At 37.2% G+C, this 27034-nt stretch overlaps 1 protein-coding gene across 1 annotated transcript in view; it reads left to right on the forward strand.

The window, feature by feature from the left end:
- The window catches only part of LOC143647066 (uncharacterized), a 49109-nt gene extending 22992 nt beyond the window's left edge, over positions 1–26117 (forward strand). Inside the window, 7 exon segments of the mRNA XM_077116696.1 lie at positions 13967–14031; positions 15684–15810; positions 17618–17713; positions 18224–18306; positions 18755–20270; positions 20273–20349; positions 20351–26117. Coding sequence (XP_076972811.1) covers positions 14020–14031; positions 15684–15810; positions 17618–17713; positions 18224–18306; positions 18755–20270; positions 20273–20349; positions 20351–20422 — 1983 coding nt within the window. The 5' untranslated portion in view covers positions 13967–14019 and the 3' untranslated portion in view covers positions 20423–26117.
- Positions 26118–27034: the final 917 nt, after the last annotated feature.

Genomic DNA, 27034 nt, shown 5'->3' on the forward strand with positions numbered 1-27034 from the left:
AGGGATACAGACTGTACAACGGGACTGGATATAAAAACTCAGAAATGGACAGCACAATACTACCCAATTGTAATGCAATTATGTTAAAACACTGAATGAAGCTGCATGTGAGGTATAGGTTTTTTGTTTTTGTTTTTTTTGTTTTTTTCTCTTTCTATTATTGTTTTAATTCTTATTCTGTTGTCTTTTTATTTCTTTTTCTAAATCGATGCAAATGTACTAAGAAATGATGAATATGCAACTATGTGATGTTATTAAGAATTACTGATTGTACATGTAGATTGGAATGATTTCTAATTGTTTTGTTAATTCTTTTTTTAATTAATAAAAAAAAATGTAAATTTATGGTCTATCTTCAGCTCATTTTGTAGACAGTGTGAGGTATGAGTTGTGATTTATTTTTGCCACATAAATAGGCAGTTATTTCAGTACTGTTTATACGTCTTTTTTTTTTCCTCACCATTGAATTGCTTAGGTAACACCTTGGGCAAAAATCAATTGCCCTCATAAGTATGATCAATTCTGGACTCTATTTTGTTCAATTGAGATTAGTGTCTATTCCTACCACAATAGCACACTGCCTTGAATACTGTAATTTGATAGGCAGCATTGAAATCAGATAGTGTAAGGCCTCCTATTTTCTTTTTCATAATCGTTTTGGCTCTTACAGGTCCTTTGTATTTCCAGATAAATTTAAGAACCAGCTAAAAGATTTTCCATGATACATTTTGCTGAAATTTTTATTGAGATTACATTGACTCTATAGATAAATATACAATACATTGTGATCATTTGTAGATTCTTTTGGATTTCCATCATGTACAATCCTATAGCCTAATTTAATTGACAGTTTTATTTCTTCCCTTCCAATATACCTTCTATTTCTTTTTTGCCTTATTGAACTTTCTAGGACTTATAGTACAATGTAGGCTAGAAGTGGGGATAATGATGATAGTGGATAGTCTTTGATTTGTTCCTGATCTGAGAAGGAATGTATTTAAGATTTAAAGATGTTTTGTGATACCCTTTATCAGGTAAAGGAGCTCCCTTCTGTGCCTAGTTTGAAGAGGATTGATTTTTATCAAGTTTAATTCCTTTACTGAGATAATCCTATGGGTTTTTCCTCTTATTCTGGTTATGTACTAAATTACATTGATTTATTTTTATATGTAAAACTACCTTGCATTCCTGGAAGAATCTTTTAATGTATTGCTTATTCTTTCCTCCTAAAACAAATTGACAACTATGTCCTTTCATTTTCTTCTCTAGGGTAATTTGTAAAGAATGGTATTATTGCTCCTTTAATGATTAGGAAAATTGACCTGTGAAGCTGTCTGTGCTTAGAGATGTGTTTTGGAAGATTTTTAATTATAGATTTAATTCCTTTAATAGGTATAGGGTAATTCAGATTTTCTTTTTGTGACCCAAAAGTAGCATTTTTCAAGGAACTTGTCCATTTCATCTAGTTTGTCAATTTTTTTGGTAGTTATTCATGTATCCTCTTATTTTCATTTCATGATATTGGTAATTTGTGTTCGCTCCTTTCTTCCATCTGTCTCTCACTTGCTCTCTGTGGTATCAGTCTTATGAAGGGTATAATAATTGTATTAATGTTTTAAAAAATATAGTTTTGTTATATAGATTTTCTCTTATTTGCATGTTTATTTTCTAGTTATTAATTTCTGCTCATATCTTTATTGTTCCGGATTTCCTTATGCTTTCTTGGGATTTAATTTGGTCATCTTTTTCTAAATTCTTTAGATTGAAACTTAGATTACCAATCATTGACTTTCCAACATTTCTTTTCTCAAATATGCATTTGGAGGTATAACTTTCCCTCTGAACCTTACTTTAGGTGCATCCCATTATTTTCATAATTTATTTAACAAATTATTTCCTAATTTTTATTACAATTTCATCTTCAATCTATAGATTATGTAGAGGCATGTTGTTTAATTGCCAGATATTTGAGAATCTGGTTATCTTTTTGTTTAGATTAGTTGAGTTCCATAAGGATGGAGAACATGCTCAATATGAGTTCAATCTCAAATTTTTTAGTACTTGCTTTATATTCTGATACATGATATATTTTGGTAAATGTTTCATGTGCATGTAAAAAGAAGGTTTTCTGTAGTTGTTGGATACAGAGCTGCAGATAAATCAATTTAATTAAGTAGATTAATCAGTTTATTAATTCTTCTAAATCTTTATTGAATTTTTTTGGCCGTTCTATCAGGTATTGCAATGGTTGTGTTAAAATCTCTTAGTGTAATTGTGGGTTCATCTATTTCTTCTTTTAATTTTGTCATCTTTTAACTTGCATATTTGAAGCTATGTTATTAGGTATATATAAACTTAGGACTATTGTATCCTCCTCTTTAATTGACTTATTATTATCAAATGTGTTATTTTCTAATAATGCTTATTAATATAAAGTCTATTTTGTCTGAAATTAATATAGCCACACAAACTTTCTTTAGGTTAGTGTATTCATGGTATGTATCCTCCTTTTGTTTCATCTGTTCTTTGTCCTTATGTTTAAAGTATGTCCCTTTTTTGTTTGTTGTTTTTTTAATGTAATTTATTGAAATGCATTGACACCATATGTGTTAGTTAGATTCAGTTGTCAACTTGTCCAGGTGAGCATACCTAGTTCTGTTGCTGCGGACACAAGCCAATGGTACGTGAACCTCATCTGTTGCTAATTGCATCTGCAGTCGGCTAGGAGGCGTGTCTACTGCAATGAGTGATGTTTGACTTAATTGGCTGGTGCTTAAATGAGAGAACGCAATGTAGCACAGCCTAGCAGCTTGGCATTCCTCATCTCAGCACTCACAGCTCAGCCCAGGCCTTTGGAGATGCAGAAAGAAGTCACCCCGGGGAAAGTTGTTGGAACCCAGGGGCCTGGAGAGAAGACCAGCAGAGACCATCCTGTGCCTTCCATGTAAGAAAGAGCCTCAGTGGAAAGTTAGCTGCCTTTCCTCTGAAGAACCAACAAAATAAATCCCCTTTTATTAAAAGCCAATCTGTCTCTGGTGTGTTGCATTCCGGCAGCTAGCAAACTAGAACACCATATAATCCATCCAAAGTATACAATCCATAACTCATGGTGTCATCACATAATTCTCCATTTAACACCATAATCAGTTTTAAAATGTTTTCATTACTCCAAAGAGAAAAATTAAAAATAAAAATATAAAATGAAACCCCAAACATGCCATGCCTCTTCCCCCCCTCATTATTTTCCCCAAGTATTAATGTGGTACATTCATTACTGTTGATGAAAGACTATTAAGATATTACTGTTAACTGTTGTCTATAGTTTGTTATAGGTACCTTTTTTCCTATATACCACTGTTATTAACTCCAGTTTTGTCCATTTGTTCTGGTTATGAAAGAATTTATTTACATTTGTACTGGTAATCATAGTTATTGTTGACCATAGTGTTCACTGCATTATACATTCCCATATTTTAAACTCTAGCTTTCCTTCTAGTGACATACATGATTCTAAATTACTCCTTTCAATCATATTCACATAAAACTTAGGACTATTAGTTATACTCACAAATATATGCTACCGTCATCTCTATCCATTTCCAACATTTCAGTTCACTCTAGTTAAAAATTCTGCTCTCATTAAGCAACCACTCCCCATTCTTTACCTTGTTCTATCTTCTAGTAACCTGGTAGTTTAGATTTCATGACTATGAGTTTACATTCTATACTTAGGTCATATTGGTCAGGTTGTACAATATGTGTCCCTTTGTATCTGACTGATTTCACTCAAGATAATATTCTCAGGAGTCATCTGTGTTGTTGCATGCTTCAAGACTTCATTCCTTCTTATTACTGAGTAATTTTCCATCATAGATATATGCCATGTTTGTTTATTCATCTATTCATGGGCACTTGGGTTGTTTCCATTCCTTTGGCAGTTGTGAATAATGTTGCTGAGAACATCGGTGTGCAAGTGTGTGTTTGCATCCCCGCTTTCAGATCTCTTGGGTATATGCTGAGTAGCAGGATTGCTGGATTGTAAGGCAACGCTATTCTGAAGAACCACCAAACCATTCTCCATGGTTCTATTTTACCATTTTACATTTACACCAGGAATGAATAACTGTTTCTGTTTCTCCATATCCTCTCCAACACTGGTATTCTCCTGTGCACATTCCATTGGATGTGAAATAATACCTCATTGTGGTTTTGATTTGCATTTCCAAAATAGTTTATGAAAATGGCTTCAAAGCATTTGTATTTCCTCTTTGGGAAAGCATTCATAACTTTTGCCCATTTTTAATTGGGTTGTTCCTCTTTTTTGTGGTCGAACTGTAGAATTTCCTTAAATCTTCTGGATATCAAACCATTATCAGATATGTGGTTTCCATGTATTTTCTCAAATTGAGTTTGCTTCCTTTTCACACTTTTGACAGAGTCCATTAAAGCACAGCAATATTCAATACCACGGAGGTCCCATTTATCTATTTTTTTTTCTTAGTTACTTGTACTTTGGGTATAAGTTCTAAGAAACTGTCTCCTATCACTATGTCTTGGAGATGTTTCCCTGTATTTTATTCTAGGAGGTTTATGGTACTGGCTTATATATTTATGTCTTCAATCCATTTTGAGTTAAATTTTTGTATATGGAGTGAGATAGGGATCCACTTTCATTTCTTTTGGATATGGATAAGTATTTCTCCCAGTACCATTTATTGAAGAGAGTGTTCTATCCTGGTTGATTGGATTTGGGAGCCTTGTCAAAAATCAATAGACCATAGATGTGAGGGTCTATTTCTGAACTGAATTCATTTCTCTTGACCAATATTTCTATCTTTATACCTGTATCATGCTATTTTGACTATTGTGGCTTTATAATAAGCCTTAAAGTTAGGAAGTGTGAGTCCTCCCAATTTTTTTCAGTATGTGTTTTGGCTGTTTGAGGCCCCTTACCCTTTCAGGTAAATTTGATAATTAACTTTTCCATGTCTGTAGAGTAAGCTATTGGAATTTTGATCACTATTTCATTGAATCTGTAGATCAATTTCGGTAGGAGACCTTAATACACCCCTTTCAATAATGCATAGAATAAACAAATTAAGAAAGAAATACAAGACTAGAATGATATTCTAAACCAACTAGATTTAACAGAGATATATGGTACACTGCACCAAACAACAGAATATACATTTTTTTTCTATGGTGTACACAGATCATTTACCAGGGTAGACCATATGTCAGATTAAAAAACGTGTCAGTAAGTTAAAAACATTGAAATCATACAATTTATATTCTGACCACAACAGAGGGAAGCCAGAAGTCAATAACAGAACAAGGGAAAACTGATAAATAATTGGAAATTAAACAACCAGTGTCTTAAGGAGGAAGTCACAGTGGAAATTAGGAAATATTGAGAAAGATGAAAATGAAAATAGGACAAAGCAAAATTTATGGTATGGAGCAAAGGCAGTATTGAAATAGCTTCTAAGTGCTTAACAGTGAAATGGAGAAAGACAACCTCAGAAATGAAAGAACCAGAAAAAAAAAGAAGCACAAATTAAACACAGTAGGAGCAGAAGGAAGAAAATAATAATGAACATAGGATTGATAAATGAAATAGGGTATAAAAACCAATATAGAGAATTGACAACCCAAAAGTTGGTTCTTTGAAAAGATCAGTAAAATGGACAAACCTTTAGCTAGACTGACCAGAAAGAGGGAGAATACAAATAATATCATAAATGAAAAGGTAGACTTTACTACCTTTTGGTTTTACAATAGCAGCACACACACACACACCCCCCCCCGCCTTGGTTCCAAAATCTGTTTTAGTTTCCTTGGTTGCTCAGTGCAGATATCATGAAATGATTTACCTTAAACCATGGGAATTTGTTAACTTAGAAGCTTATAATTTTGTAGTCATGAAAATTTCCAAATCAAACCCTCATCAGGGTAGTACTTTCCCTTTGAAGAAAGACTGCTCGTGATCCTTGGCTCTTGTGCCACTTGATTTGCTGCTCTCTCCCTTGTCTTCCAGGTTTCATCTCTTTCAGATTCTGACTTCTCACTTCACTCTGTCTCTTTTTGATTCTCTCTGTGTCTGTCATTCTCTTTCTGTCTCTCTCTCTCAGTAATAGAAGGCTACACAAGAGGATTAAGACCCATCCTGAAGGTGTAACTGAAATACTGAACTGTTTATAACCTGGTTGTTCCCAGAAACTTTTGGTATGTATGTGAAACCCGAGACTCAGAGTTAGAGCTCTGAAGCTATGAAAGTCAGCAGTACCCTATACAGGAACTGTTTAAAAAGTTGAAAAAGGCATCAGACTTTAACTAGAGATACGAATGAAGCTGCTCTGGATAGGACTAAGGTATTTCAGAATACAGGGTAAAGGATGATATTTTCCATATTTAAAAATTTCAACTTCTGTGTGAGTCCAAAGGGAGAGATGTCTATTTGGTGCAAAATTTATATCTCTAGTTTATCTTGTATGGTCAGTTTAGTTGAATACTGTAAGTACATGGAATCTTGAATATGGTGTGAGATTTAGTTGGTTTGTCCAGGTTAGTGTGATGCCCCAATATATCCCAGAGTAATTTAGACAAAGAAGTATTTGCACAGTCCCCTTGGGGGTCTGGGGAGAAAGGAGGGATTATTCACCTTCTCCAATATGGAGCATTTCTCATGTTTTCACAAGCAGTAGAGACAACCAAGTCAACAGGCTGAGCCCTTGATCTTGGCTTTCAACCATATGAAACTTATTTCTGCAAAGGATAAGCTAAGCCTACTTAAAATTATGCCTGAGTCACCCCAAAGAACCTCTTTTTTTGCTCAGATGTGGCCTCTCTAAGCCAACTTGGCAGGTGAACTCACTGTCTTTCCTCCCACATGGGACATGACTCCCAGGGGTGTAAATCTTCCTGGCAGCGTGGGAAAGAAATCCAGGATGAGCCAGGACCTGGCATCAAGGGATTGAGAAAGCCTTCTTGACAAAAGTGGAGAGAAAGAAATGAGACAAAGTAAAGTTTTGGTGGGTGAGAGATTTCAAACAGCATTGAGAGGTTATCCTGGAGGTTATTCTTATGCATATATCTAAAAAGGATATATGGATATCCCTTTTTAGTTGATGGTGTATTGGAGTGTCTAGAGGGAAGTACCTGAAGCCGCTGAGCTTGTTCCCATAGTCTTCATTCTTGAAAATGATTGTGTATCTTTATATGATTGTATAAAGGTATAACTTTTACAATGTGACTGTAACTATGTGATGATACTGTGAGCCATTGATTGTACACCATGTATAGAATGTATGTGTGTGAAGATTTCTCAATAAAAATGTTAAAAAAAATCCTGAATTAGGTGGGTCACACCTTAATTGAATAGCTTCTTCTAGAGGTTATACTTATAATGGGTCCACACACACAGGAGTAGATTGGATTTGAGAACATGTTTTTCTGGGGTACATACAGTTACAAACAACTGCATTGTCCTATAAGTTCCTCAGGCTTTGTACGCTTTTTTTCCATTTTTCCTTCTTTCTGCTCCACAGCTGGTTTCGGCTGTCTTTATCTTCAAGTTCACTGATTTTTTCCTTCATCTTCAGTCTTTTGTTTATTAGAGACCTTATAGGTTTACAGTAAAATCATACATAAAATAGAATTCCCAGATACTATCCTATTAACTCCTTGCATTAATTTGGTGCACTTGTTACAATTTAAGAGGACTTTTAAAAATTGTACTATGAACTATAGTCCATCTTTTACAATAAGATTCACTGTGTTATACAGTGTTGTTCTTTGTTTTGCTTTTTAAGTTTTAATTTCTGACTGAATTTATTTATTAAAATTATTTTATATCAGGGAGATCATACATTTGTCCTTTTGTGTCTAGCTTATTTCACTCAACATGAAATCTTCAAGGTTCATTTGCATTGTTGCATGCATCAGAACTTCGTTCCTTTCCTTTTTATGGCTGAATAATATTCCATTGCAAATTGTTTTTATTAATTCATGGTGCATGGAATCTTATTGAAAGTGGTGTATCGAAATCTCCTACTATTAATATAGAGGTTTTTACTTTTCACTTCAAATTTGTCAATATTTACTTCATATATTTTGGGGCTCTGCCATTAGATGCACGGAAGGAGGAGAAATGACCAAACCTCGCTCAAAGGAGCTTTATTGAAAGGCTATGCACAGGTGGGCTGGAGCCTTAGTTGGGGACAGCCCTGAGCAGGGAAAGGGGTATAGGTTATATAGGATGGTTGGCAGGAAATAGGGTAAAGGAGGTGGTGGATTTTAGTTGTCTCGTTTGGATGAGGGAAATTGGCATGTTCTCATTGGTTGGTTTAGCAGTGGAGGGCTAAGTGGGGAGCTGGTAGCTTTTCATTGGTGAGGTTTCAAATTTAAATGCCACTGTAGTGATGCAGGGTTGCAACTGCTGGAGGGCAGATGTTTGATAAGGGGAGTTTATTGCAAGATTACAGCTTCTTGAGGATAAGAGGGTGTGGGGCTGGGGTGGTCTCAGTGGGTTTCCTGGAAATCATGGGTGAGGAAGCTTCTTGGAATATTTGCTAGGGGTTGGTCAGATCATGGAGGAAGGGGTTCTACCTAACACCCCAGCCTTTTTCTTTTAGTTTTCTTGGGATACTGAAGGGCAAAGGACTGTCTTCTGTATCTGTTTCTGACTGGTGGAGAGCGTAGAGCTGTCCCTATGTTTTGTCACAGGGCAGTGACTTGTACTGGTGTTTTTGCTGGAGGAGTAGCATATTGCTGACAGCTTGATTTGTCATTGCTTGGTCAATTCTATGAATAAAGCTAGTTAAGAATTGTTAGAGACAGGACCCAAAAATGAGGAATAGTATGATTATGAGAAGGGATATTGAAAGTGGAGTTAAAATTGTCTTCAGAGGAGAGGAGAAATATGATAGAATAAACCCTAACCATGATGAGTTGTCATATGCGGCATTCTCTTGTGCTGTCTTTATTATTTTTATGATGTCTTTTAGAATTTCAGGTTAAAACAGAGTTTTAGTTTCTTTTTCTGATATAACTAAGGTTAGGTTATTCAACAGATAGAACATAATTTATATACTTGCTTCCTTTAAAAGTCTTCTTTTGTTGAAGATGAATTTTAAATTTGTAGTTTACTGCAAATACTTTTAGAGAAGCATTAGAGTGAAACAAAGTAGTTGAGAAGGAAATTTAATTATAACACTGAGCTCTTTAATGCAACTTATAATTTATTAAATGAATTTAGCTATTTTTTATAAAGTGAAAATAAATTTTTGCAGCTCCGTGGAATAAAAATATTTTTTAGAGTTTGACTTTAATAAAGCAAAATGTTAGAAGTAGTCAGGTTTGAAACAACATTTGTTTTTTTATGTAAAGTTGAGGAAAAGACTTAGAAGGTATGTTTTGAACAACTAGGGGTTTGCTAATGTTAACACAGATACAAGAAGGTTTTTTGCCAAACTCTAAACTTTTTGCTTTTACACTATTACTTAAGGAAAACTCTGTACTGAAGATGCAATAATAACTTAAGAAAACTTTGTCACTTTAACAGAAAACTAAGTTTTAGTTTTGTATTAGCATATTGTACATCGTATATTGTAGATCTGTCAAACTTTTCTTAACCTTAACCACAATTTCTCTAGGCATGAACTTTCTACAACTTTCCATATCCAATTAGGTTTTGTTTTGCATTTTTTTCATTCTGTAATAACCATTCATTTGATCTTAGGACAAAACTATAATTTTTTCTTTTTGATAAAAAGTACATTCTTTATATCTTTCATCCTTAAATTATTAAAGTAATTTTGGAAACTTTCCAAGCAAACAGCTCACAACATATAATTACTGTGTTAGTTAGATTCAGTTGTCAACTTGGCCAGGTGAGCATACCTAGTTTTGTTGCTGTGGACATAAGCCAATGGTACGTGAACCTCATCTGTTGCTAATTACATCTGCAGTTGGCTACGAGGCATGTCTGCTGCAGTGAGTGATGTTTGACTTAATTGGCTGGTGCGTAAATGAGAGCAACGTAGCCCAGCCTAAGCAGCTCAGCATTCCTTATCTCAGCACTTGCAGCTCAACCCAGGCCTTTGGAGATGCAGAAAGAAGTCACCCCAGGGAAAGTTGTTGGAACCCAGGGGCCCAGAGAGAAGACCAGCAGAGACCATTCTGTGCCTTCCACGTAAGAAAGAACCTCAGTGGAAAGTTAGCTGCCTTTCCTCTGAAGAACTAACAAAATAAATCCCCTTTTATTAAAAGCCAATCTGTCTCTGGTGTGTTGCATTCCAGCAGCTAGCAAACTAGAACAATTACCATCAAAATAAAACTTCACAGAATATATTTAATGCATTTTGAAACAGAAGCAGTTTTGCTGTTTGCTATTTCTGTTGCTACCTTCTAATGCTTACTTTTTATGTTTTGATTTGGGTTTATATCTCAGTGGGTGATACTGAGATATAAACCCAAGAAATCCCAAGCTTGGATTTTCTCAGATGACAAAGAACATTACCCTGGGATGAGGACAAACCCAAGGTAAAAACCTTTTGTAAGGTAATTTGAGCCTTAGAGGGTGAAACTTGGTAACCTTGATAGGCTAAGAAATTAATGGTATCCTTGAAGGAAACTTTCTTTGTAGGACTGCATCTTAATAAATCATTTATATACTGAAGGAGGGAGTTTGACTCCAAATGCAGGAGGGCTAGGTCCTGCACTAGCACATTCTCAAAAAGGTGAGGACTGTTCCTGAACCATTGGCATAGGACTGTCTAGGTGACCTGGGTTGGGACTGTGTCTCCAGGCCTTTGCCGCAAAGGCAAGTAAAACCAGAATTTGGGTACAAAAGTATGCAAAAAAAAAAAAGCATCTTTTAAATTAAGAACTGAATGCTACAGGGTGGAGCTTGGGATTTTTTTGAGGAGGATGTAAGGGTTAGGTATGATAGGGTGAAGGGGAATGACAAATTGCATAATGGCCTTAAGATTTTGTACTAACCCATAGGACCTATTTGGCTTTTTAAATGAGCAGAATGGTGGTGTCGTAAGGAGAATTTGTCAGTTTTAAGAGTCCTGTTCTAGGAGGTTTTTAATAATGGATTCTATTCCTTGGAGGGCTCCAGGAGGTATTGGGTATTGGGGATGAGCAGAAAGGGAGGTAGGCTCCTTAAAGCATATAGTAATTGGTTCATAGTGGACCAGACAGTGGGAGTTTCTGCATTCCATACTTCAGGGTTGACAAGAGAGGGAGAGAAAGAGAGAGGAGAGGGATTGGTAGGATCTATTGAAGGGGATGTATTGACTAAAGACAGAAGGAAGATGCCTGATGGAGTTTATGGAGAAGGAATGAGTATTTGGGCTTTCAATCCAGCTAGGAAGTCCTTTCTTAAAATTGGTGAATGAGTGAATAAATGCATTGTTGGCAAGTGAACAGGGTACGAGTGGAACAGCTAAAGACTGAAATGATGCCATCAACCCCCAATTATGAAGACCAAGGATTTGTTAGTTGGCCCTTTGTACTCAGGGAGAGCAGACTAAGTGGCTCCTTTATCTATAAGAAATGAAATTGGCTTACCTCCCACTAAGAGAGTTAGTTACCCAAGGTTCTGTGTGAGTGATCATGTCTCAATTGTATAATCATCAACACTCTCAATTTTAGTTAATTTTCATTGCTTCCAGGGGAAAAATAACAAACATACCCTAACCAGATATAAAATTCAAACCGCCCCTTAACTCTTTTCCCTCCTCCCCTGTTATTTACCCCTGGTGTTGCTGTCTTCCTGTTAAACGTAGCCCATAGCATTCAACAGATTTCCACCTACACCCCAGTATTATAAACTCTTTGCACAAGAGTCATACCTTTTAAGTAGTTCATCCAAGAACTTATATGTGTATTGTTAATTGGTGAGATACATGGCTCTGTACAATTCCTTTCAATCATGTTCATCTTCAATATGGCAGTATTACTTATAGGCCCACTAATGAACTGCCTTTACTGCTATCCATTTCCTTTCATTTAAGTTCAGCCTCATTAGCTAACCGTTCACTTGTCTTTAGCTTCCATGTATCTCTAGATTTCCTATATTCTGTATTATAAGCCTCTGCGATTACATTTACTATAGTCATAAAAGTGGAATCATACAGTAGCTATCCTTTTTTTCTGCCTGATTTCACTCAACATTATGTCCTCAAGGTTCATCCATCTTGTCACGTGCTTTAGGATGCCATTTTGTCCTACTGTTGCATAATATTCCCTTGTATGTATATACCACATTTTGTTTATCCACTCATTTGTTTTTGGGCACTTGGGTTGTGTCCATGTTTTAGCAATTGTGAATAGTGCTGCTGTGAATATTTGTGTGCAAATGTCTGTTTCAGCTCTTCTGAATATATACCAGCTAGTGGTATTGCCAGGTCATAGGTCAATATTTAGTTTTCTCAGAGACTGCCAAACTGTCTTCCATAATGGCTGTACGATTATACATTCTCACCAACAGTGCATAAGTGTCCCAATTTCTCCACATCCGTTCCAACATTTGTTTGATTAATAGCAGCCATTCTTATAGGTGTAAGGTGGTATCTTATTGTAGTCTTGATCTGCATTTCCCTCATTTGATTTTTAGCTGTCTTTATTTGCTTTTTGGAAAAATGTCTACTCACATCTCCAGACCATTTTATAATTGGGTCATTCTTCTTTTGTTGTTGAAATGCATGATTTCTTTATGTATATAGGCTATCAAACCTTTATCTGATATGTAATTTCCAATTATCTGATATGTAAGTTCCAAATATTTTCTCCTGTTAACTTGGCTGTCTTTTCACTTTTTTGGCAAAGTCATTTGAGGCACAAGAATATTTGATTTGAAGAGTTCCATTTATCTATCTTTTCTTTCATTTCTTCTGCTTTGAGTATAAAGTTTAGGAAGCTACCTCCTATTTCTTGGTCTTGAAAATGTTTCCCTATATTTTTTTCTAGGAGTTCTATGGTAACTGATTCTTATATTTAGGTCTTTGATCCACTGTGAGTTAATGTTTTGTAGTGGGTGTAAGGTAAATGTCCTCTTTCATTCTTTTGGCTGTTGATATCCAGTTCTCCCATGCCCATTTATTGAAAAGACTATTTTGTCTCTGTGCAGTGGATTTTGGGGTCTTGTCAAAGATCAGTTGAACATAGAGTTGGTGGTCTGTATCTACGCTCTCTAGTCTATTCCATTAGTTAATACTTCTTTCTTTGTGCCTCTGCCATGTTGTTTTGACTACTTTTGTTTTATGAGAAGCTTTGAAATCAGGAAGAGTTAATCCTCCCACTAGTGCTTGGGAGTGTGGAGTGCTGAGTATGGGGTTGTTGGGGGGCAGTGCAGAGGCCATGGAGGCAGGGTGTAGTTCGGGCAGTCCTTGAAGCACAGGGCCAGGGTGCAGCATGGAGGACATGGAGGCAGGGTGTGATGGGATGCATATCAGCAGGGGGCTTTGTGGATGCACAGGCAGGGTGCAGGTGCATATATGGAACATGGGGGTTGTGGTTATCAGGGCGTAGGATTCGGAGCATTGATGTTCCTGGGGCAGGGAGGCATGTTGAGTGTGAGGGTGCCTGTGTGGAAGGTGGGACATGCCTTTAGGGTTGAGGGGATATGCCTGTGCATGCTCATGCCATGGAGTGAGTCTGGGGATTGTGGGACATGAATACGTGCATGTGTGTGGTCAGGGTGCAGGTTACAGGGGAGGCAGGGAATGGATTGGGGGTGGGGCATGAATGTGCTGTTTGTAGGTGGGGATAAGGGGCCTGGCATAGGTGCATTTATTCAGGGCACTGGACCAGCCAGGCCAGGGTGGCATGCATGTGGGCATGTATGGCGTGGCATGGATGCACATGTGGGTACCTGTGGGGGTGCTGCATGTCAGTGTTTTGTATTCGAAGTTCTTTTGTCTTGCTGAATATCAATGCTTACCTTTTTCTTTGATAGCCTGCTGTGAGTGAAAATCCAAAGGAAGACAGTTGTCACCTGATCTATCGACAATGCAACCACGTGTGAGTAGGGAATTCTTCAAATGAAGTTATAGCATTCTTGCCATTAGATGATAAGGTTTTACTGTTGACATAAACATTCTGAATCAATTCATGAGCTCTTCAAGGATCTGAGCTTCAGTTTAGTTTGTCTGGACTCTAAAATAGTTATGGTAAGTTTGGGGCTCATCAATAAGTAATCACCTTCCTGGTATTGCAGTAGTTCCAGCCTCCATTGAGATCATTTATTCTCTTAATAAAAGGGATGTTTTTTCTTTGCTCACCCAACCCAAGGCCTCATTGGAGAAATAATGCCCTCATAGATAATGTCAGTGCCCGAAGTTCATTAAGGCATGCAGTGAACATAGATGATAGAGACAAGGAAGAGCAGAAGTTAACAGTGAGTGGGGAGGCTGATATTTCAGCAGGTGCATTCAATCAATCCAGCTTTATATGTGCTGGAGTAGCAGACTATGCATAGTTGACCAGAACACAAGAGAAAATTAGGAAATAAAAAGAAATGAGGAACTGTTTATTGATTTTCCCCAATTTTAATTTTTTTGAAGTTTTACTAGAATATATTTGTACATTTTGAAATATTCAAAAAAAAAGAAATCTATAATTTTCCTTATAAATACTATTCCCAATTTCTCATTTTCAGTTTTTTAAAAATCAATTTTATTCAAATGTTATAAATAGATGCAGTGTGTAAGAAGTATTGTTCCCATCCGTTGAATAAAATGAACAGCACTTTGAAAATTATTCAAGATTTGAAGAAACCAGAAGCATCAAAAGGACTTCTTTTAATCTTGACCAGACAGATAAGATGGAGATATAAGAAGGAAAATGAAAATTGGTATTGTTGGCCCTAGAAATGTTGAGATTGGGAAGTCTTCTACCACAGGAGTGGTCAGACTAGGGCCATCTTTCAATACAGCTGTCTCAGTGGTCCCTGACTTGTGATCCTGCTCCAGTTATACTTAACATTATCACGAGCAACTGAGTTATGTAGAATTGAGGGAGGCAGCACATACTGATCCAGAGTTCTGTGTGAAACCTGTTCGGTTCTGCTGAATTCTAGATCTTGCTTCAAAGTTCCCTGTGACATTAGTAAGTAATAGATTAGTTACTTGAATTTATATAGAAAGTGCTTCACACATTAATGCATTAGATCCATTTGAATGTATAATATAATGTTAAATTTTAAATGAGAGGAAAGTGAGGTTATCCATATACAGGAATAATGTTACCCTAGTCATTTTCTAAAATGGATATCTCATAGATAGTTCTAGCCTTATGATGAGTCTGTAGATTTACCTGAAATTGGTGGAAAAGATTGTTTTAGTTATGGATACTTTAAAGCAAATAATATAATCAGCATCAGGAAGTCATGATTACAAATCTTTTGGGAAATTCCCAGGTGTTTATCACAATACATGTGATATGATATTCCTTTATAATGGAGTTATCTGTATTCAGAATTGTCCATGTGGCTGTGAGTGTAACTGAAAGGCAAATGGCAGTGGAACATTGAGATTCATCTTACTGGAGCTCCAAATACATTTTCAACTTTATATACACAGTCTCTGCTTCCTCAGTGCTATAATTTTGAGCATCACCCTCTTGACTTTGTTAAAGATGGCCCTGTATGAATACAAATTTCTGTGATATGTCAGGAGTCAATGACCTTCAAAGATGTAGCTGTAGACTTCACCCAGGAAGAGTGGGCATTGCTAGACACATCCCAGAGAAAGCTGTTCAGAGAAGTGATGCTGGAGAATATGAATCATCTGGTCTCAGTGGGTGAGTCTCTGAAAATTTACCTGCCATCAATATATATCAGTCATCTATCTACTATCTACTATCATGTCATCTATTTATTTCAAGTACCTTCCTCTGTATTGTTGTGTAGCTTTTTTATATTCTTTGCATTATATTTTATATTTTAATACCTTTAAATTACTTTATAACACATTCAACTACATAAGTGAAATGTTTTTCATTTTATACTGACATCTTTCACCACCATAGAAGTTAAACTTCTTTATCCCAAATTAATGTCTTTCTTGAATCTCCATCTTCAAAACTGAGAGCAGTGCTGCCCTGTTATCGAATAATTTTGAATGGTTAAATAAGGGACTACATGTCTTGAAATAATTATTCTGCTCTAAGAGTTATGCTGAAGCTTCAGAATCCAATAGTAAAAACACCACACATTGACTCCCGGAGATGAGCCTGGCCCTGGCACCATGGGATCAACAATGCCATCCTGACCAAAAGGGGTAAAAGAAGTGTAACAGATAAGGGATCAGTGGCTGAGAGGGTTCAAATAGAGTCGAGAGGCTACACTGGAAGTCATTCTTATATATGCTTCAGTTAGACATTGCTACCTATCATAACATGCCAAACCCCAACCAAAACCATTCCTGCCAATCCTAAAGAACACCTAGGGCATTATATAAGGGTCTACAAAGGTTCTATGCACTAGGGTAACTTTCCAGAAACCTACAACCTCCAGATGGGTCCCTGGACTAGATAAGTCCTGAAATGCAGAGGGGCAGGTCTCTCCAGAACATCAGCTAGTTCCATCCCTCTATGTCATATTATCAAAAGCTCCCTCCAACATGAAAAAGTTAGAATGGGAATACCAAATACCCCTAAAGAGTGGGAGAAAGATCAAAGGTGATGGTGGAGTTATACAAAGAATGTAGGGTTTAACAAATGAGTATGATTGCTGAATCAACAGCTCCTTCCAACATGAAAAAGTTAGAATGGAAATACCAAATACCCCTAAAGAGTGGGAGAAAGATCAAAGGTGATGGTTGAGTTATACAAAGAATGTAGGATTTAACAAATGAGTATGGTTGCTGAATCATTATATTGATATTTCTTTTAGTCTCCAGTATCTTAGAGAAGCTAGAAGTAAAAACTTAAAATTCAAGAATTGTAACTTATACCAAATTCTGATATCTGTTCTACAAGTAATTGTGCTGGGCTTTGAAATTTATTGCTTTTTTTGTATATATGTTATTTTTCACTAAAAAGGAAAAAATATATTTCTTCTGACCTCCAGTGTTTTGGAACAGCTAGAATGAAAAATCTGAAATAGTGGAATGGTAATCCATAACAAACTGCATTCTGTTCTGTAACTACTTGTTGAAGTGTACATTGAAAATCATTGCTTTTTCTTTGTATATATATTATATTTAACAAATAAAACATTAAAAAAGAAAAAAATACCACCTGTTTCATGGTGGATACATTTTCCACGTAAAATTTAGATTGTTTTCATGTAGGGTGTGCTTATTTGATTATTTTTGAAAATAATAATCAACTGTGGAAACAGAAGTTCTTCCATTTAGAATATGGAAGACCGTGTAGTCTATCTTTGAACTTGTGCATGGGCAGCAACAAGATGTCCCAACTGTAATGAGAAACAGGGACAAAAGTTACCCTTTGCTTGTGAAATATTGTCATTGTTCTGTATTCAAAGTTCTTTTGCCCTGCTGAACATCAGTGCTTCCCTTTTTCTTTGGTAGTGTGCCGTGGACTTTATAATGTACTATTAACACTTAACTCAAATTCCAGGTATTTTTTTTCCTACAAACAGGATGTCAGGTCTGCAAGTCAGATGTGCTTTCCCAGTTGGCACAAGGAGAGACAGTGTGGAAAGAAGGAAGGGAATTTCTCCAAAACCAGAGTCCAGGTGAGTTCCAGGAATCCATGCATCTGAAGTAGAGGGTCCTCATCAATAAGTGAGTGTTTGGAAGTATCTATTTCAGGTTTCCTTAAGTGAGTTATGGTTTTCTGGAATGTCAGGAAGGGTATTGGAGAAGTTTTCTTTGTCTGTGGTCATTATTATATAAACTTACCAAGCTCTAGTCAAATGTCTTTGACTTTGGAAAAGAGATATTCATGTACTTTTGGAATTAAATTTTCACATAATGAGTTTTCTCCGTACTTTTGGAAGATTTTCCCTCTTTTTGCGTCTGTAACATCCCAGCTTCTATTCTTCTCATATTTCAATCCTGAAAATCTTTTGTGATTTTTAAGGTCCTCTAATATCTTCTTCTTAAAGTCATTTCTTTATCTGATATTATTTCTCAGCCAAATGTCAGTGTTTGAAATGCAGTGATGGGGTGTTTTGGGCTTTCCGACATTTTTATTCCCATAATGATATGCTAACAATTTATGTTTTTTTCTCAAATAATTATAGGTAGGAAAATTGCTTGTAAAAAGCATGAAGTGATATTAATGCAACTTACCTACAGAAAAGACAATTCTGACATCATGTCATTGGTAAGCATCACTGATGTGCACCCTAGTTTTCCAATAAATATCTGAGTATTGAATAAATCAGAAATTTAGTACAATCAGCTGCCTATAATTAGTGTTGGAGTTGAAAGGTAGTCCAGCAAAAATCTGTGATAGTTTGAATTTAGGGAAAAATTAAACTGAATGCAAAAATCTGAGTCCTTATTAAAACATGATTGCATAAAAATGCTGCACATACATAAACTTTGAAACATCATGTAGTTCAGAATTGATTGGATAGCTCTGCACTTGGCATGGTATATGAGAGAAAATCTTCATGCATGAAGGTGAATCATGTATATGTGAAACTAAAATAGGAAAGATTTTAATTAGAGACTTTCACTGAAGGATTAGTTGAGAATTTATATGTAGGCAAATGAAGAAATGTGTGTATGGAGAAATGCTTGACAGTCTCTCATCTAATTCCCCACAGCAGATATCTCACACTCAAAAGAATTCCTTTAAATATAATCATTTGCAAGAAGATTCTACTCTCAGATCCAAAATGACTCATCATGCATTAATTCCTATGAAAAAGGGACTATATTTAAGCAAAGGACTTGGAAAAGTCCTCAGTGACCAGTCATCTTTTAATCAGCATAAATTGATACATACTAGAAGTAAATCATATGAATGCCTTCAAAACCCTAAAACATTTATTAGAAGCTCTGGCCACAGACAATATGATGAAACTCAAACTGGAGATAAACCATATGAATGCCTTCTATGTGGGAAAGCATTCATTAGATTTTCTCACCTTAGACGACATGAAAGAACTCATACTGGAGAGAAACCCTATGAATGTAATCTATGTGGAAAAGCCTTCAGTCAGTCTTCTAATCTTCAACAGCATGAGAGAACTCACACTGGAGAGAAACCCTATGAATGCCGTACATGTGGGAAAGCTTTCATTCATTGTAATGTTCTCAAACAACATGAGAGAACTCACACTGGAGAGAAACCCTATGAATGTCATCAATGTGGGAAAGCCTTCAGTCAATATTCTCATCTTCAACAACATGAGAGAACTCACACTGGTGAGAAACCCTATGAATGTCATACATGTGGGAAAGCCTTCAGTCAATATTCTCATCTTCAGAAACATGAAAGAAGTCACACTGGAGAGAAACCCTATGAATGCCATACATGTGGGAAAGCCTTCAGTCAATCTTCTCATCTTAGAGAACATGACAGAACACATACTGGGGAGAAACCCTATGAATGCCATACATGTGGGAAGGCCTTCAGTCGTTGTTCTACCCTCAGAAAACATGAGCGAACTCACACTGGAGTGAAATCCCCTGCATGTCATATATGCGGGAAAACCTTCAGTCATTTTAATCGACATGAGAGAACACACACTGGAGAGAAACCCTACAAATGCCATACTTGTGGGAAAGCCTTTCTTGATTGTTCTTCTTTCAGAAAACATGAGAGAACTCACACTGGAGAGAAACCCTATGAATGCCATACATGTGGGAAAGCCTTCAGTCAGTATTATCATCTTAGACGACATGAGAGAACACACACTGGAGAGAAACCCTATGTATGCCATACCTGTGGAAAAGCCTTTATTGATTGCTCTGCTTTCAGAAAACATGAGAGAACTCACACTGGAGAGAAACCCTATGAATGCCATACATGTGGGAAAGCCTTCAGCCGATGTTCTCACCTTAGACAACATGAGAGAACACACACTGGAGAGAAACCCTATGAATGCTATACATGTGGGAAAGCCTTCATTGATTGTTATGCCTTCAGACGACATGCACGAACACACACTGGAGAGAAACCATATGAATGCCATTCATGTGGGAAAGCCTTTATTAATTGTTCTTCCCTCAGACGACATGAGAGAACTCACACTGGAGAGAAACCGTGTGAAAGCCATCTATGTGGGAAAACCTTTAATAAATGTCATCTTAGACAACATAAAATAATTCACACTGGATAAAGCCTGTGAATGTTGTCTGTGGAAAAACCTTCAATCAATATTTTAATCTTAGACCACATGAAAGAACACAAACCTGGAGAGAAACCCACTGAATGCCATACATGTGGCAAGGCCTTTCATTCATTCGTCTACCCTCAGACAATGTGAGAGAACTCAGACTTGAGAGAAATCCCATGAATGTCATCTATGTGGGAAAGCTTTTGCTTTGGAAGTACGGAAGCCATAAGAATGCCATCTATGAGGGGAAAACCTTAATTTTTTGAACCATAGACAACATTCAGTTATTCAGACTTGAGAGGAAACCTATGAATGTCATCATCATCAAGCCCTCAGTCAATATTCTGCCCTTAGATGAAATGAGAGAACCCACACGTTTGGAATATGGAAGAGATTTCAACCATAGCTTCAACCTTTAAACACATCAGAGAACTCATACTGAAGAAACAGTGTTTGTAATCAGTATGTTAGGGTCTTTCGTCAGTACTATGTCAGTTAATGTAATAAAATTTGTACTGGAAACAATATATGTAAATGTCATCTTCATAACAAAGCCTTTATTAGTTGGTCTTTTGATATTCCATGTGAAAGAACTCACAATATAAAATCTAATGGAAATGGAAAATCCTCATCTACCATTGTGATAAGCAAGCCCCAAAAATTACATGTGAGGAATTCTATATCTATACTCAATACCAGAGAAATTACCTGTGATGAATTTTATATCTGTACTCAATATGGGAGTGCCTTAATTTGTAATTTATCCTTTGAATAAAATGAGTGGGTTCCATAGGAATGAATTATTAGGTCTAATTACTGTACACTATCATTCACTGAAACACAAGCCTTGCTGTGCTAAAAATATTTGATTTTGGACTAACCATAATAATATGAAATGAGAGGGAAAAATTACAAAAATATGAAATAAGATGGAAATGTCTTTATTGGTAGGATAAACCCCTTATAAGGGATCCAGGAATTTCATGATGCAGAATGAATTAAATGTAAAAGAAATCATTTAGGCAGAAATAAGAATAGGTTGTGGGCATCAGTTATTTTGTTTCTGTGAGGAACATTGAGGGGATTGGGTACGTTTTTGGAAATATTGGATATTGGCTGTGTCATAAATCAATGGTGGAACTGTTATAAGTTTTGAGAAAGGAGTATGTGAAGTCTGTGATTTTGGAGTTTTCTAGGGTAAATGAATATGCTTTTGTGGTTGCCTGTAAAGGATCAGCGATAGACATTTTTGGGGTCAATGATGAAATATCCTCAGTGTAGGAATAGAACTATGTTTATTTTCTTTCTGATCTTGGAAAATATTTCATTTAAGTTAATGTTATAGTGGTTGAGAGTGTTCTGCACACTGTAGTAGTTCACTGAGTAAAGCAGAGGTCCAAATAGTTCCCATTTTCCCTCACTAATGGCCAATTAGAGTTTATCAGTCCAAACCCATTAAAATAATTATCTTGATCCAAGGGATAATAACTTCCAAAATCTATAGGACCCAGGGGCATTGCCATTATGATGGTCCAGATGTGGAAATCCAGTCCTTGATATTTATTTTGGAAAAGTTATCCAGAGACTGCGTATGTGAAAAGTTTTCAGTTGATTTCATAATTTTAAAAGATTGACCAATGCTTTCCTACTAAAATTGGGGACACTGGAAGTGTTTCTATTCTCATCGCTATACCTTATGTTTTATGACATATTGAAGGACTGATTGCTTTACCCTAAATAGAGACCAATAAAAGGTTGTCTTCTCTCATGGCTTCCATTATGTATAGACGTAAGAGTGAATTTGTGTAAGTCAGAGTGGAAAGAAAAAGCAGAAAACTTGGCAAAAAATAGGAATCTTTTTGTTTGCAGGTGACATGTTGGGTATAGCGAAACCACTATTTAATTTGCAAAAGAGAATTAGATGCCATTGCTAATTTTAGAAACATCACAGGGTCTGAATTAAAAATAAAATTCAGTTTCTATGTACTGCAAATTTATTGAGAGAAATAATCTATGTTACCGATTCCATAATTTCATGGTGTCAGTATCTGCTTGTACAACTCAGTGTTGGGTCTACCCTGCAGCAGAAGAAGTAATGGAAAATTTAGCTATTTCATGGATGTCACTGATGTTGAGTCCATTTTCCTCTTCTGGAAGGAATAGTCCTCACCCTCACTCATACCACAACTGTAGCCTCTTTTGGTGTGAAAAGCAGTTTGTGTATCCCTTATTGGCTATGTCATTTTAAAGACATCCATCATATTAGGACCCATGCTGTATACATAAACATGAGCAACAGAAATGATGCCTTTCCACACATTTTGAAAGATCCCTTCATTCCACTAGGAAATGCTTAATTCTCCAATCACATTCTGACCAAAAACCTGATCATACTGCTAAGCCATTGAGAAATACATGGTGGTGCTTTTATCCAAGTGTTCCAGGATTATTTGAACAACACACAGTTCAGCCTATTGGGCACTTTCCAGTGCTAGAGCTGGTTTATCATCTGTCTCAAATGGTGGCTGTTGCCCAAGGGGTGCCAGACAGCTTCAGCTTGGCCTACCCATCAGTGAATCAGTACTGAGCATCTGGTGGGACATACATGAGTTGGACTTAAGTCCATACATCTGGACTTAAGTGCACAGAGGGAATGTCCTACTCCTGGTATTGCAACATGTCAATATTTAATGGACCTTTGCGAACCCCTCATTAAGTATGTCGTATCATGGTGACCTGAAGAAACACAATCAAATTTACCACTTCCATTTGATGATACTCTGTCTTTTGGCACTTCCTGGGTATTACTATCCAGGACCCATTATATTAAGGGGATGTCTATCCTCAGTAGGACCAGTGAGCTCTTGGTAGTCCTTTCCATTTCCACCATAGCCCAATAGTACTCCAGAAGTTGCCTTTCATAGGAGTTATGCTGGGCTGCATCTGGGAACTTTGCTCTAAAATGCCGTGGCTCTTTCTTCCTTGTGACTTTTCATGTTTTCCTTCTACTGGAATGCAGTTTTCAATATCCCAGTAGCTTTTATTACACAGAGGTACCACTACAAAGTACTTATGGCCATTGTGTAGTTGTTACTTGAGTCATTCCTTCCAATGTTCTATTGCCCTATTTGCTTGAAGGTTATAGGGGACATCAAAGGCCACTATTATGAAATAGTAGCACACTCATTGCTGAGTCACATGAGTTGTAAATGAGATATTTTGATCTGATTGCAGTATTGCATGTCAGTTCACATAGCCAATGTGTTTCTTCAAGGCTGCAGTGGGATTCCCAGCATCCACATGCTGAATGTGAATTGCTTTCCCATATGTAGGATCTGTGTCCTAAGTGGTGAGACACCATTGGAACTGATGACTAGCTATAAGCAGTCTAATATGGTTGAGTTGCCACTCATGCAAGGCCTAAACCCCATTTGATAGGGCTCAGCACACCATGACATGTCATCTGAGCTCATTGTCAGAAGTCATATTACTGCTCTACCTTTGTCCTCTGCCTCTTCTAGGGTGAATCTTCATCATTTGGCCCATTCTTTTTTCTGAGTTGGGCTTCTGTGTCCTATCCTGTGGTGGACCCAATAGGCAATCATGGCAACTTGTTGGGTACATTGTTGATCTACATGGAAATTCCATGTGTTCTGCTTAAAATGGTCATTTGCAGTGGATGTCAACAGTGACAAATTTATCTCACCTCACAGTCTGTTGCAATAGCCCCTGTGCCCACCTGGAGGGGCTTCTAATCCAATTGATGTGCTAGCTACTGGGGAGTATGGATAGTTTTCAAGAGCTGAAGACTTAATAAATATGTAGCAGAATGTTGTTGGAGTAGCCTGAACAGCCATCACTACTGCATGGAGTTCAATGCATTGGATGAGCACCTTCATCCAGTCTTAATCCGAAGATGGCCATTCTTGGAACAGATTCCCATAGTGGCCCAATGAACTCTGAACAGCTATGAGTTTGATCTGTGAACCAAGCCATACCATCAGCTAGACTACTCCACTTAGTGAAGGGTGGCACAGGACCATCCTCTGTGTGCTCTTTGACCTCATCCAGCAAAGTAGAACTTTTTTCCTGGTGCATAAACATCGATCTGTTGGAGACATCACATCAGGTTTTGCATTGTCTATTCTGTTTTAGCAACAAAAGCCACAGTGCTCTGAAGGTGAGTGTTTCCATTTCTTTTGCCTTTCCCTGGTGATTTTTTTTTCTTTGTCTTCCCTGGATGGGCCTTCAATGTATCTTATTTCCTGGCTTTAGTCTATCTAGGCCTGCATCTGTGGGATGTCGTGGTTGATAATTTCCATGACTTTGCCCACCATCATCCCCAGGGAGAAAAAAATGAGCAGGTGTGATTTCCACTGGCACGTCCTTTGTCTCCTGAATGCCTCCAGGGCTGTTTGAGGCAGTACTGTTTCATTACCATCCTGTTCAGGAGTGCAATCATAGAGCCATGTCTTTCACCTTACATAAAAGCCAGTTATGGCTTCATGAACAATTTTCCGTGAGGTTTTTGTTGAGAGGTTCCCCCCTAGTTGGGAACAATGCTGTAATTCTCCAAGGAACTCAGATTAAAAGTGCATGTGCTTGACTTCCCTGTTCATTGTGCTGTTCATTGAAGGCAAGAATATGATTTAGCAGCAATCAGTAATGAATTTTCCCATACTCTGTCATTTGGCACAAGACATTTAAGTCTGCGATGGCCCTTTATTGAATAGATGCATTAACTAAACTACATGATATGTTCCTGGCTTTCTTCTATATCTGTCATTTAACATGTATTACATTTATGGAAAAATACCTCAGATTCCCCTATGGAGACATTTGACATCCTTGAGATACCATGATGGATGGTGGGTGTTGTGGGAGTGTGCAACCAGGAGCCAGGGAAAAGATTCCCTACTGTTTCTAGGACCCACATCTCACATTCCATCCTCAGCCATCAAACTAGTTTCATCATTGTTAACAGGAAGGTTTGTTATATTTCAGTTGTCCCAATACAGCTAATGGGAGACAGGTAACTAGCCAGCCTGTTAACTCCCAGGGTGCCAAAACCATTCCAGGATTACTGAATTGAAGAACCCTTATGCCTCCACCATGTCATAGGGTGCTTTGTCGGTGATCATGCTTGCTACACTAATCCTTTTGGGGAAGAGATACCTGTGGTAGGTTAGGAGTCCTATTGAGAGATGTCAACCCACTCCATAAATGTGTTGGATTTGCCAATAACAGACTGACTTAGGCAGTGGATTGAACACTGCTTAATCACATAGAGTAGAGGCAAAGCAAGATAAGCTTCATTAGTGAGCATCAATTTCCTATGGCCAACAGATCTCTGAAGTCACAGGCAGATACTTTACATGCATACCTCTTCCATATTCTGTAGTTAAGGAACCTTACTCCCTCACTGCTGGGAAAATATATAGCAAGGGGGATGGGTCAGGTGCTATAAAATATACATATTTCAAGTTTATTCTCAAATAATTGGAGCGGAAGGGATACAGACTGTGCAACAGGACTAGATACAAAAACTCAAAAATGGACAGCACAATAATACCTAATTGTAAAGTAATCATGTTAAAACACTGAATGAAGCTGCATCTGAGCTATAGGTTTTTTTTTTACTATTATTACTACTTTTATTTCTTTTCTCTATATTAATATTTTGTATCTTTTTCTGTTGTGTTGCTAGTTCCTCTAAACTGATGCAAATGTACTAAGAAACGATGATCATGCATCTATGTGATGATGTTAAGAATTGCTAAGTGCATATGTAGAACGGTATGATTTCTAAATGTTGTGTTAATTTCTTTTTTTTTTCTTTCTTTCTGTTAATAATAATAATAAAAAAAATACACATACATAGCCACGGAATCTCTAGTGAATATTTATATATGCCCTGAGCAAAAGGGTAAGAAATGAGCCAGCAGGCCATTTTCAATATTTGAATGGGAAGTGCCAAGAAAGAACTTGCAGTTCTAAACTACAAGAAAAACAGCCCTGGCAGTCATTGGTGTATGGAGGCAGCTGAAAATCAGTTACCACAGTGGAGATGAATTTCAAAGCTTCATCACTTGGCCATCCAACATTCAGCAGTATTGAGACGCATATGCCAAATCCCAATCGCTTCCTTCCTTTCAATGTATAGATCATCCTATTCAGTTGTGGTCTAACGATTGTTTATTAACTAGAAGAGCTATGTGGATAGACTTGAGTGGGCTAAAAACATGATGATATTTGCTTCCCATGTGAATGTATACCAGAAGGTGACCAGCAGAGGAAAGTTTTAATAATCAAGTGGATAAGATGACCTGTTCTGTGGATACCAGTCAGCCTGTTTCCCCAGCAATACTTGTCATTGCCCAATGGGCTCATGAAAAAAGTGGTCATGGTGGTAGGGATGGAGGTTATGCATGGGCTCAGCAACGTGGACTTTCACTCATCAAGGCTAATCTGGCTAAAGCCATTGCTGAGTGCCCAATCTGGCAGGAGCAAAGACCCACACTCAGCCCCCAATATAGCACCATTCCCCAAGGTGACCAGCCGTCTACATGGTGGCAGGTTGATTACATTGGACCACTCCCTTCATGGAAGGGGCAGCAATTTGTCCTAACTGGAACAGACACATATTCTGGATATGGGCTTGCTTTCACTGCACACAATGCTTCTGCTAAAACTACCATCTGTGGGCTTACAGAGTGCCTTATCCATTGTCATAGCATTCTACACAGCATTGCTGCTGATAAG

The sequence above is a fragment of the Tamandua tetradactyla genome, chromosome 9 (assembly GCF_023851605.1).
Source record: "Tamandua tetradactyla isolate mTamTet1 chromosome 9, mTamTet1.pri, whole genome shotgun sequence".
Classification (NCBI taxonomy): Eukaryota; Metazoa; Chordata; class Mammalia; order Pilosa; family Myrmecophagidae; genus Tamandua; species Tamandua tetradactyla.